The sequence below is a fragment of the Crocodylus siamensis genome, chromosome 13 (assembly GCF_052110815.1).
Source record: "Crocodylus siamensis isolate JL-2025a chromosome 13, ASM5211081v1, whole genome shotgun sequence".
In the NCBI taxonomy this organism is placed as follows: Eukaryota; Metazoa; Chordata; order Crocodylia; family Crocodylidae; genus Crocodylus; species Crocodylus siamensis.
The window spans coordinates 34,876,440-34,890,613 of NC_143407.1; the positions used below are offsets into that span (position 1 = coordinate 34,876,440).

At 40.3% G+C, this 14,174-nt stretch overlaps 1 protein-coding gene across 3 annotated transcripts in view; it reads right to left on the reverse strand.

Annotated features, from left to right (window-relative positions):
- MED13 (mediator complex subunit 13) overlaps positions 1 to 14,174 on the reverse strand; it is a 75,356-nt gene that overhangs the window by 45,757 nt on the left and 15,425 nt on the right. For all 3 annotated transcript variants that reach the window (XM_090025033.1, XM_090025034.1, XM_090025032.1), the window contains exon 3: positions 13,961 to 14,129. In XM_090025033.1, the coding sequence (XP_089881159.1) occupies positions 13,961 to 14,129 (169 nt within the window). The remainder of the gene's footprint in view (positions 1 to 13,960; positions 14,130 to 14,174) is intronic.

Sequence of the window (14,174 nt, forward strand, 5' to 3'; positions counted from 1 at the left end):
CAGTTCCCAAAGCAAGGGTTAGGAGCCTTACAAAACTCCTAATTCCCCTGTGCCAACAATTAGAAGGGAAGAGGTGCTTACTGCACCTCAGCTGCTTTGGGGTAACTGCCACTGGACCCACAATTACACCACGATAAACTGACACGTGCACCGGGCAACTTAGTCCTATTGCATTCAGGAGTAAACTGCTCTGGATTAGCTCTCACCTCTGGTGTAGGGCCAGGCGTAGGGCCAGCTGAGGTATGGTTATGTCCCTGCCTCCACTTAACTGTTGGCAAAGGGACAGTGACTGCTGTATGGAGGTGGCACAAAACTATAGGCTTCTAAAGACGGTCACAACAGGGAAGTTTGGGAACTGCTGCTTTCGAAAATTTTGTGAACTGTGTAACATGACCCCAAATTCGATAAAAAGATATTGTTATTTTTCACTGTTTTGTTTTTTTTAAAGTTAGAACAGTGACAGAATTCCAGTTTTCTACTTTCCAAAGATCAACTGTTTCAGAAGATCAGGCGTTAGTACAGGAGGGGGCACATCCCCTTAAGTCTTGGTTGAATTTTCCCCAAATTTACAAGCTTGCCCCTTAAAAAAATTCCCCTATTTCCAAACCTCAGTGACTCGCACCATAGTCAAGAGAGTTTTAACAAGGCAGACAAGACAGGACTCCTTTTGGATCCCATTAAATATGCTACTTAATTTCCCATGAAGTAATGCTCTTAAGGAGTTAATGCCTTGGGCTTCCCCCAAGGAAACTACACCTTCACTGCAATGCAACCAGTCCCCGCTGAAGGATTCACAATAGGCCTGAAATGATTAAACTGGGGGTCACAGCGTAGCAACAAAGAACCAATTTTTTCTGTATTGTAATTTGCCCCGTCTTATTGCAAGTTATTCTCTGCTAGAGGGCAAAACCATATTACAGTAGCCTGTGTTTCTTTGTTCCCTTTTCTTCTCAGTACCTTGGGCATTACTCTACATAATCCTATTAACCTGGCAAGGTTCTACATTTAATTAGTAAATTATGATGGTGCCCACAATCTCAGCTCTCAACTAACTCAAAAAAAGAGCCAAACAAAAAAGTAAGCTTTCTGCCCTCTTCTTTATAGGGGTCCAAGGTATTTGACCTTTCATTGAGATTGCACTGCCACGCCTCTCAGACATTAACCACAAGAACCCATGCAGAAATGACCATGAATATCAGAACTACTACAACTGGATATAGGAAGCCAGGTACAAGCTAAAACTTACTTTTAATTATTTTTAAACGATATCAAGTAGCACCCAGAAACAGCACCAACTACAGAGAACTAAGCACGGGTGTTTATGTCCAGAACCACTCGTGCTTAAAATGAGCTCCTGAATTTTACAATAGCTAGTAATACTATGGATTCTCTTTCTAGCTCCTGGATCCAGTACTTCGAGCATATGCTGTATGGAGATTCTGTATTTCTTTTGAAAATATCCAAGCATTTTCCACACTTTATTTGTATAAATTATCCAAAACACAAGTTTATAAGCTACAGGATGTTTAAATTGGTACTAGTTTGTCTTAGCAAAGTCTGGCAAGGCTTATTTAAAAGAGAATCATGTCCAAAAATCAATTAGAGGGCAGAATAAAGAATTTACAAGCCACAGTATTTGATAGGGATGTAGAAACAAATGACTAACATCCTGTCTCAGAATGACTTCAACAGTGAAGGATCCATCCAGCCAGTCAAAAAAGCGAATTTTAAAAGGTTGTAACTTTGGGTTTAACGCCCATTTTGGATTTCCTTAAAGTTTTTCAATGACCAGAAAACACACAGGGACCACGTCCCCATTAGTGTCAAAGCATTTTTAAGCATGTATTCATTATTATACGCATAAAGCACCTGGCAGTTTTATCAAGTGTTAGACTTTCTCTATCTGGGATTTTTTCCCCCCAGTATAGCCTCAAGCGTGCATTTAAAACTGAATTAACACTGAAGAGCTCACGTGACCCAGTATAAGAGCAGTTTTATAACTATCCACATAAGGGTAGGGGGAGGGTTAAAACAATCCAACTTTCCATGTAGACAAGACCTTCATTCACTGAAATAAATCACAGACTCCACATCATGGCTCGCCGCAAGCAGACCGGTTATGTGCTTTTGTTCAGTTCACCCCAATTTGCTCTAAACGCCAACACTGCCCTTTAGTTTAAACACTCCATCCTCCTCCCTGGTGTTTGTCCACCTCCCTCACGTACTTAACCTCCGTTATCCTGTGATTAGCTTGCACACTCAAAAGTCTTTTTCCTCCTCGGCTGTTTCCACCTGATGATCTTGTGGTCTATACCTGAAGTTTTGGCTATTAGTCCAAACAAATGACCTTGTATTTTGTGGTACAGAGCTTCATCTCATATCTGTCACTCCAGACCTCAAGGTCTTCCAGCTATTTCCGTAGGATATTCCACTCCTTCGTATTAAGAGGACCTCTGTATATCAGCAGTAAAGCTAATGGGCATACTCTCGCTTGTGTGACCCAAGTTCATTACTAAGCAATATTAAACAAGATCGGTTGCAAGACTGTTCCTGGAGGAGCTCCTCTAGCAACCTCCCTCCAACCTGATAGTTCCCCTTTTAACATTACCAACAGTTGCCTCCCCTTCAGCCTGTTCCTCACTCACTTCACATTTCCTCTATAATCCCTAACTTGTCCAACTCCATTCATAATTTTCCTTAAAGCACTCTATCAAATGGTTTACTGACAAGTCCCCCTTCTTAAAAATAGGTAATGCCCTTGCTTTTCTCCCATTATTTGTTAGCACTCTTATCTTAACCAACTGATTCACAATTCACAACCCTTCTGGTGACCTTGTTGATCTGCCCAGCATTTACAGCTGTAATTTGTAAGAGGGACAAATTTTTGGCGCAGAGACTACAGGGTCACACAGTAATCCTCAATTGAAGCTCTTTCCAGAGATAAAATACTCTCACATTGTATGGCTTCACCCCACTGACTTCAGAGGCCTGCTCCTCTAGTTCAGATCTGACACTCCCCTTCGACACAGAACGCTGATTTTCAGATTGCGCCGAGCCCAACTCCTGCCACCGTGCCGATTCATTCTGGGTGACCACAAAAATAAACTGAAGACGGCGTCTGCGTGCCTGGCTGCACATGTGAATGCTTTAGATTTCAAAAGCAGTACTGGATCAGTACTTTTGCTCACACTTGGTTTACAACATGAAGTTTCTCTGTACAGTCAGAAGGGTCAGAACTAGACATGGATAAATGAAGACTTAGATTTTGCAGGGCACAAATCTCTCTCAAGGATGAAGCCTGATTCCGTGTCCTTTAGGAAGATTTTACGGTATCTATTGGCTACCCAAACTAGTGAGGATGAACACACTAGCTTTTTTGAAATGAGGGGAGATGCCAGTAAAAGACGGGAGAAATGTTTCTGATGGAAAATGTCACAGCACTTTATAGATATGACGGAGAGGAGTATGGCCTCTCCTCTGATCTCTCCCTGTGAAAGTCAAGGATGTAGGTATTTTCTTAGCAAACAGTTTTTGTAGTGGTTTTAGGAAAAAGAAAGCCTCCATAAAAAGACATTATTAGTCTTGATGGCTAGGGACGGAAGTTACACATAGATCAGTACAAGTGATCAGAAACCCGTTCAAATCTGTAACGTAACAGAAGTTGAGTGCACATAAACTGCTCTCAAAATGGCTGAAACCAGTTTAAGATAAACCTGGATATAGCATCAGACTTAAACGATTTCAGTTAAATTGGTTTAATGAACTTCTGTCCCAGATCCCCACCCAGATTCAAGTTAACTCTCAGTCCCCCAGCATCCCAGGATGCTTTGCACCTCTCCACAACCCCTTCCCCTTTGCAGGGTGGGCAGCTAGCCTTGGCCTAAGCTGTCTGCTCCAGCCCAGTAGGGAGACGTGCTCTAGTGCCCCCCAGCTTCTGGCCTGGGTCACCCCCAGCTTTTGGCCTGGATCACTGTAGGTATGTGGCTGCATTTCCAAAAATCAAAAGTGAATGTCTGTTCACTTGCTTATTGGTTCAATCTGCACAGCTTTGACTAACCTGCAAGGATTAAATGGATTCAGCCTTGAGCTTGACTAGCTATACTTGGCCCATGAAGATAAACACCATAGAAATGAATAAACCGAGGACTGGAGTCGTTACTTTATAGCTAGCAGGGTAAGGATGGAGTAAGCTATACCTCCCTCATTCTCTCAATTCCAAACATCCCTTTCTTACTTTAGCAGGAATTCGGAATAAGAGAAGGAAGTGGCAACATGAGAATAAGAGAGCAGAGCTAAACAGCATATCTACAGACAGATAACCAAAAACCAAAAGAACATTGATACTGCATCAATATATATATCTCCCACGTCTTGCTCTCTCTTTAAAGCAAAGCATCTGAGGTAGCTTAGTTTGCAGATGGATCAATGAGGCACCTTTTGAGTTTCAACATCTGACAGAAGAACACATTTTTTGTCAGGCTTTTTGGCCATATCCAACTAGCACATTCTCCCAATGTTATTCTTACCAATTCTGCCACTAGCTTTTATTTATAAAAAAAAAAAAAAAAAACCACACAGACACAAGCCAAGTCACTATATTGATATTTGCCTTGGAAGCAACAACTTTAGTAAAAGCCTTTGGTCTTAATTACTTTCCCCTTTCTCCATGGGGCATGCCAAACTATTAGAAAACAAATATTACACTACAAAAACATAATCATCACTGATCAGAAACAAACATGAGGCCAGAAATCTTGGCCTGGAATAACTACTGTTTCCAATTATCAAAAAGTTTGATAGCTTCATCTTGCCAAAATTAAATGTTTTTAAAAAAACCTGCAAATAATCATGAGAAAATACAAAATCCAAAACCTTATATATGAGCAACTCTTCTCTGCACAGTCAGGCTAAGGACAAACCTACAGAATTTTAAGAGATTTCAGGGAAGTTGCCTAAGCTTATGTTTTGCTCTGTAAATATAAAAGTTGTCATAAATTTGCAGTTACCTTGTTAAGTAAAGTTAATTCTACTAATGTTCTTAGCACAAGCCTAGATAGCATGAGGCCAGTCGGGAATGCTAGTGAATTGATAGTCAGTGATCAATATGTGACTTTTAAGATCAAGACAGAGGCTTAAAAGACCAACCTGAAATAAGATCCATCCACAATCTCAAAAACTATCCCATTGAAAATAGCACAAGGATTATCAAACTTATGCAGGGGGGAGTAAGTATCCAACAACAGTCAATTGCCTTCATTAAAAAAACAAAAAACAAAAACCCCAGCTTCTTAAAAACATCTGTTTGGTTTCCTCCTTCCCCACTCCAAAGATCTGTATAAAAGCAGGATCCATTTTTCCTCAAGAGTTTTTTTGTTTCTATTGCTCTTTTCCACCATCTGATGTCATAATATAACAACCATGACATCACAGCTGGTTACTGTGATTTAGTGTTTCAGACAAAGGATTAAGATTTCACACAGGGAAGAAAGAATAATAGATGTATTTACTCAGTAAATAAAAGCAGAGTCTTTATCTTAATAATAAAGACTCAAAAAAGGAAGGTCCAGGGTTTATACATATAGGATGTTGTTACATCTCTGCTAAACAATATGGAAATGCCACTGGTGATTGAAAGGTAATTAGTCCTGTTATTTCTTTACATGAATTACTACTTTCTAAAATGCTTTATATCTCCAAAATGCTTCACAAACATTAGATGCGTTAGAACCTAATCCATGCTTCATTAAATTGCACACTTCTAATCTGCCCCAAAACTGCAGTCACTCCCTACTTCTCAGCAACAATATCGGCTCCAATAAGGTCTCTCCACAGTAAATTCAAATACCAACTCATGAAGCATCAAATAATTACTGCTAAGCGATCACTAAAAGAAGAGTACATTTTACCATGTATCCTTGACGTTTTTCAATGTGCGTTTTTATGTGTTTGCAGGTCACACAGCAAATATTATGCGTGCGCCATACAAATATACACACTCCTTATGCCTGTTTGAAAATGAGAAAGCAGTCACTTTCCCACTATAAATAGCTGGCACACCTAGATTGGAAATCAGGGGTTCCTGTGTCCCACACCCCTCCTCAAATTCCAGAACCATGCTCCCTATTTAGGAGTGGGAACTCTAGCTGACATGTTTTAGGCTCTCTTATTAGCATGCCTCTCTATTTCTGAGTGTTAAGGAATGCCTGTCAGGATAATTTTGGAGAGACTGGTCAGGACCCAGAGTTCACACTACCAAAACGTTTTGACCAACAACCAAGATCACAATAGCAACTGACCCAGCAAGTCCAGATTAGTGCATCACAGTTGCAGAAATATAAAACAGAAGCATCTCTAAATAGTCTTAAAATGGTCTTCAAGTCAGATGCTTTTTAATGCCCTATTAAAAACAGTGCCAAGGAAGTGCTTTAGATAAAATGAAGACAGACTATTAGACACAGTCAAATTCTTTTGAAAGAACTGAAGGACACATGCAATTATTATTTACGCATGTCAAAAAACCACCCCACCACACAGAGAAGATTTTTTTGCTTACAGATTTTCCTTTTAAAAATAGGGCTGCCAACCCACATGCTATTCTGACAGCAGTGAATTATTTACGGTTTAATTTTTAGGGAGCCGATCATACAGGGAAAACAAACCCAGCATAAGCAACTTATCATAGTAAGTAAGTAGTACTGCAACAGTATGAGAGATTGATGAAGATGAATAATTCAATTCACTACGCAACTTTTTCATGCCTTTGGCTAGAAGTTTCCTTATAGCATCAGGCTTTATATCATCCTCTTGCACAAGGCCTGCATTCACTATAGGACAGAGTGACAATAATCATTAAGCTGCTAAAACAGCTCCCACTTATTGTGAATGCTCACACAACAGCATTATGCTTATGCACCTCTATATTTTCTTGAGATAAAATGACGTGTGATGCGTCTTGACGTTAACACTACCGACGTTTCAGAAATACAGTTGCTTCTTTACATATCAACAAAGGGATGAAGTAACGGGCATTTTGGTTTTTTTAAGTCTCTCTCTAAACAGCTGCCTATGGCTAGGGAGGTAAATACAGATCAGCAGAGAGACAATTTTGATGTAAACACACACATGCATACAAGACAGAAGCAACTTCTCATATGGTTCGAAGTATGCCATGTAAAAATGCCAAAAACTCCCTAACACACACAAGTGAAGGTGTGGGGGCAGAAGAGGGAGGCAAAAAATCTTGTACGAGTGCAGAAGAGAAACGAGTTTTGAAGTGCATGTTATTTTTCCTCATAATCCTGGAAGACACAGGTTGATCTTGTTCTGCTTGCTCGTGAGATCACAAAATACCCAGACAACTGCAATTACAAAATAATGCCCACAAAATTATGGCTCATGTTCCTGTACCTCAAGGCCTACAGAACAATACTAAAACAGTAATTTTCTATTTCAGCCTCCTTTACTTATTCAAGATGTAAATCTCTGTTATCTCTTGATCTTCCAAACTACAGCTTTAAAAAGCTGGAAGGGCTAAACATTTGGAAGACAAATCAACGTATTCCTCTGGCTCATTTCTGTAAATACCAGATTTATCACTTGAAACCAGAAAATTACAATTCAGTATAAAATTTTCATTCACCATCTAGAAGGGAAGGTCATTTATTTATAATTAATAGCTTCTATTTTGTTTCTGAACACAAGACAAGATAGAGACTAAACACAGACTGGTTGAAAGGCAGACGAAAATCCAGTGCCATGGCATTTTTAGGGTTTGCAACTGAACCGCAACCATCGTAACTTCTTTCAAAGCAGACAAGGGAAAACTGCTTTCTGATGTAAAGTGCTAAATTCGTCTGCTCGTGGTCTCTGTAGCAACCCCATATTCCAAAGAGACAATCATGTGATCAATGCTCTCGGCTCCTGCTGTTTATCCTGCTCTGTCCTACTTACGGCAGCTCTCAATTCCAGCTGTCTACAGTAAAAGGAAAAACATCACCTGCTTTCCTGCCAGTATACGATGCCAGTACAGCCTCATTGGAGTGGTAGTAAAAGAAAAAACAACAATAACAACAACAACAAACAACATTTTTTTAAAATTTGAAGAACAGCGTAGGGACAGGGACCAAGAAAATGCTGAACTATTAGAATGCAGTAAGTACTATTAGAAGACACGTTAAATTTTAATTTCTACCCGAAAGCTTGTCCAACTATTTGAGTTGGTTTAATAAAGGATATCAGATATACCCAAAGAGTCTCGTCTGCCTATGTCCTTAGGCTAACATGGCTACAATCTACAACCCTGTTACTTTTAACAACATTCAAAGAAGTCATTTGATTACAAAAATTCAGCCCTGCTGAAGAACAACATACACCCTCCTTTGAGCCCCTGTGTATCCAGATACTTTCTCTGCATTTTCCTCAGCTCCCTTAAGATGCATCATTCAGGGTAACTGTTCCAAAGGAAGCAAAAAAAAATATATATATATATATATTTTTAAGCCTTTCCTTATGCACCAGGCAGGACATGCTGACGGTAGATTGCAAGATATCCAGTCTCTACATATAGTCTTGAGACCAAAAGCGAGACTCTCTCTGTATTTAAAAAAGACAGTCCTGAACAATATGCAAAACTTGCTCCCGTACACAGTAACTGCTACTGCACTCCAAATAACTCAAGTAGGCAACCAGCCAAAAACAACACAGTGCAATGGTTCTCCATGACTGCAGGTGCATGAACGTAACCACAACTGACAACCCCTTAGCTTGAAGCATCTGCTCTCTCCTTTTGAGCAAGAGCAGGGTGACAAAATAAACTATTCTTTCAGAGCACCGAGAAACACACACATGCATGCTTCAGATCAAGATGCAGCTGAGTTGTTTAGCAATGCAAGTCTCTGGGATTGGGGACACTTACATCTAGAATATTTTTTTCAGTCATTTATCATTGTGCACATTTCTCTATAAAACAAACCCGCATTATTGTAAAACTGTAGTTGATTACTTTCCAGTTTCACGTAGCCAGGCTTCCCATTAAACAAAATTACCTAGGCACCTTGCGCAGCAACTTTTGTTCTGTAAACCACGGTAAGGTTATCGCTTGTGCTTTTCAAAATGTGAACATATCAAAACCACAAATTCTGGTCTGCCATCAATGGAGACTGTGGTTCTATTATTTACTACTGGTAGCAAAAAGAATGTGCAAAAATACAAGTGGCATATTGATTTTCAGCTTCCCATGCCCTACAATTTATTTATAATGCATCATAAACAGCAGGATTATTAAGTATCTGCAGCATTCCAAAAAGAAATTTACTAAATTTTCTGACACAAACCACATTTTTCCCCCAAATTTAAGACTCTCATCAATCTGTAAGTGCTTGTATTTCACTTTTACTGAAAAATATAAAAGTTTTGTCCTCAGTAAAGACTTATTCCTGGAATAACATTTAAACCGATGAAGTATTCCTATCCGATTTATTCTATGAACATTATGTTAAATGCGATCCATTTGTCAGCAGAAAGGCTGACTCCATCAAGCAACAAATTTCAGAGCAGACTAATCAGGGGGAGGAGGAAAAATCTTTATGAATGGAGAACAGTAAGGTTTTTCCTCTCAAATGAGCCACTCTTAAGAACACCAGAACTTACATTTCTAAAGTATATATATGGCTACTTGTAGAGAGAATGCAATAGATGGAGAAATAGGACCAGAAAGGAAGGGGGGAGGGGAGGAGAAGAAAAAAAAAAAAAAACACCAAAAAAAATGTGTTCCTTTTCCAGCAAATGTTGGAACTAAAAATCCACAGTCACTATCTTCTGGCTTCACTTTACTGAACACATGTACACAAATCTGAGCTGCCTCTGAAGATTAGCTAAAAAAAAAAGTTATGAGATATACATAGAACATTTTCACTGCATCAGTTTGCTTTCCTATTAGCTATAAATATAACATTTAGTTCTGCTCCTCGAGTCTCCAGTGGCCTTCCAAGCACTCACTCTCTCCCCTATTATTTTCGCCAACATACAAGTGAGGGAAGCCTGAGAATTAGCAGGATGCTTGCTCCTTCGTTCTTACCTTGCTACCTTGAAAGGGAAAAATACGGAGGTACTTGTTGAAGATCACACTCTTCAGCCTGGTAGAGGACTGCAGACCAGGTAGGAGGTGGCTGGATAATGTAATAGAATAACACATCGAAGATGCTACATGGTGAAACGCAAGGCGAGAACAATGGGGAGTCAGACTGCAAAAGATAACAGGCTCCTATGGTCATCAGGAGCTATAGGGCAAGGGAGGAAATTTTTGGGTGCTCTGGAAATGCAAAGTTTAACAACTATCCCCCTGCGTGCTCTTCATGATAAGATGAAAGTGATGAAAGTCAGACCTACAGGAGACACCAGTTCCAGAGTCAACAACCCATCATGGATTACACTGCCTCTAGTCCCCTGACATTCAAAAATCTAAGGGCTGACAGCAAAAGCAGCCATGCTAACCTTAAACTGCCATCATGATGCCTAGAAAGATTTGGCTCCAAACCACAAAGGATCACACGTGCTTCGAGCTGCACTTAGAGAGACAAAGTGGTAGCCAAAGAATTATAAGCGCACCACTGTAGCCAAGGCAGGGAACTGAATTCAATCAACCCTCAAACTTCCAGCTGATCTTCAAAGAGCAGCCCACATAAAAACATGTAGCAGAGCACATCTGGATGTTAACGGTGCAGGTAAGAGCGAGAAGGTCTGCATAGAGAGGCAAAAATCACAGCTGTCTAGCCAGATACACTAAAAGGAGGGAGGCGGGGACACTAAAAATGCTTTCATGCCTAGACATTCCCCCACTACCTACTGAAGTTTTCCTACACAGCACAGGTAAAAGCTTCTCACCTTTTTTCACCCAAATACATAAAAACAAAGAGCTACCAACCAAGAGGTAGAGAGAAACACTGCTCCGCTCCTCAAAAGAAGTGCTTTAATCCCAACAGCTACTGTGACCGTGGTAGACACCACGTGTAGTCATTTTTCTGCAAGAATAGTACTACTGTTACAGGATGAGTCTAGAGATAGTTAGTGAAGAGATAAAATAAAAAAGAAGGAAAAAGCAAGGCAAAACTCTCCTGAAACCTATCCCATCCCTCCTACATTAAAAAAAGTTTCTCTGCCAGATAGCTGTCAGATTGACTTTTATTAGTAGATGTTTTGGATGGGGAATCCAGAAAAAAAAAAAAGATGACAAAGCTGAGATGCTACACTTGATCTGAGCCTTCAAGAGGCTGAGACGCGATTACTGCATAGCATACCAATATCTGCCTACTATTAGCATTTTTGTCTTCTCATGCTTCCTACAAGGAACAGCAAATGATCCAGCAGAAGTCATTCCCGTAAACAGGGGCTACTGAAGAGGAACCCCAGAACAGAACTTAAAAAGACAGTGTCTGGCCCTTAATTCATGCTTGCTCAAAATCACCTAAGCAAACTTTTTCAAAGTAGTCTTTTCTTGGAGCCAGGACATAAGCTATGTTCTACTTTGCATCAAGAAAATATTTACTCAGTGTTACTTTCAAGCAGTGAGCTTTAACAAAACCTGGCTTGAGTTAAGGGGAGGGGGAAAAAACCCACTGCTCGGGACATGGGTGTCTCACCACTAAATTTAATAAGAACGTTCTTAAGAGTCTTGGGCAATTTGAGCATATTAGAAAAATGTTACTGTTTTTCTTGCAAAAATGTAAGACTCACTTTACGTTCCATCTCCATGCTGGTGAAAAGGAAGCGGCTCTTTTTGGCCACGAAGGTCTCGGACTTACATAGCTGGGAAAACTGAAGTATGCCGTATTATACTTTTATATTTCATTTCAATTTTTCCCAACTTAATACCATGCAGTAACAAACGCCAGATCTTCTGGATAGAGGTGAAATACTGAAAACTGCTATTTCATTTAACTGCTCTTCCAGCTGCAGCAAGTTCCATGGAATGGCAGACTCCTCTCTACTTTCTGGATTGAAACCTCCATGGACCCCAGTTCCTCAAAGACCATGCCCGGTGCCTCTTTATTATCTGGATTCTTAAATATTCTAGGCAAAGACATTAGCTAAATTTGTCAAGATCAAGTAGTATTTGCTCACTTTGCTTTCAACAGAGGAATACAAGGTAATATTGGCCTACCAGCTTTGTGCGTTTTGCAAAAATCTTAAGAACATCCTGCAAGAAAGCATCATATTTTTCAATATATTTACTTGGACCAATGAATAAATTGGTGTGGCTAAGGCAAGGTATCTACTCTTTGTACATATAAAAAGTTATGAATTATACACCCCTCGGTTCCTTGAGTTCTCACAATGAACAGCCTGACCTTCTGCATGCATGGCATTTGGGTGATCTGATACATCACATAGCACCCAAATTAAACAAACACTGCTACTTCAGTTGAAAAGCTTCCATTAGTTTTTCCAGCTGCTACAAAAGAGATTACAGAAGTCCGATAACTTTTACTGGATTTACTCTAAGAGGTGCAGCAGGATAACAAAAGCCAGATTCAAATGGAAGCTAGGAATGACAAGGCTAGCCAAACCCAGGACATGCCATGAAGGTGCCAAGACAATATTGACCTAACCACTTAATAAAAACTTTCACCATCCTTGCTACTGATCTACAGCACCTAGTGCCAAAAAAGAAAAAGAAAAGGAGGGGACTAAGCTACCACAGAGTGCAGAGATGTTTGCCCCGACTAGGATGGAAAAGAGGAAAGAACACCTCATCTGAAGGAGAAAGGTGGTCAGCCATGTTCGTCTGGCAAGGCAAGGCAGGATGGCACCTTAGATGGCATCTTAGAGACTAACTGGTTCAGAGAGGCACAAGCTTTCACAGCAATAAGTGACTTCACGCCTCTCTGAACTAATTAATCTCTAAAAGGTGCTACAGTGCTCCATCTGAAAGACAAACTCAGACCTCGGTTCTAGGGTATCAGCTACCAACACAGCCAGCATAGAAACCTCAGGGGTATTTGAAAGGGGGATGGACAACCTAAGACCAATATTAGGAAACCAACTTTAAAATATTATTTAAACTTATGACAGAAAGACCCAACCAACATTTCCTCTGCACCCGAACAACAGGCACATTGTAACCCAAGATTTCTTGGATACTGGTTTGAAAGAGGTCTAGGGTTTACTTACCCTAGATTTGTAAATTTTATTTGGGAACAGTGGTTAAACTTTGTTCCAGCTAACCTAGTTTCTACTCGTGTTTTGTGACTTATCGCTAAGCAACACGGACAGCATCAAACCATGAGAAGAAACTGTTCCACCCTAGACCAAAAGTTAAGTCTTTCTTATTTCCTCACCCCTGAGATCGTGTCCTACTAGCAGTACGCACAATTCCCAGACAGAGCCAGCTCTCCAGCTAAAGGGAGAGCTGGAAGTAGCTCCTTCTTCAAAAGCCTCTGTGCCTCTGCTCTTATCCCCAGGAGGTACTTTCAAAGTGCTTGCAGGACAAGAGGGAGCAGTACCTGGCACCATTAAACTCACAGGCCTGTGGAGCCCAATTCCTCTATGCATCTTGCTGCACCTTACCATTCCTTCATTCCCTTCCTTTTAAAGATTCTCCACTTAATCCTTACCTTCATCTGCTCTCTTTCTGCTTGCCCAAAAACCCATCTGTGACCTCTGTAAGGAAAGTGCTATAGAGGAGAGCCACTGTTTTTCTGAAGTAAGGCAAACAACATCCAGACTTAGTTTATGTGGAGGATCAACCTTCGTGTATTCCCGTATACATCAGCAATAGTAAAGGATTAATACATTTTCAAAGAACCCGTAGAAGCCGAGTCCAAGAAAATGCAGGACCCAGGGGCCCACAGTGCATGTTGTCCGCGTTATAAACTAAGAGTATGAGCTCACGCTAATGAGTCATTTTCTTTTCAGTAGTAGATAAAAACCAAACACCTCAAGTACAAGAATTAAGATATCCTACCTTTTGTTAATAGGTTTTTCATCTTTCTCGTAAGGCTTCACGAACCATTTCCCAATGCGCACAAAATTCCGGTTCATTAAACACCGCTCCAACAGGTTGTGAACTGCCTTAAAAAGCAGAGTGCGACATTCATAGGAAAGTCCGTTCTCCCATACGCCATCTTCCTCTTCTACAGTGCAAAGGGGGGGAAAAAAAAGGCAGTCAATATCGCATC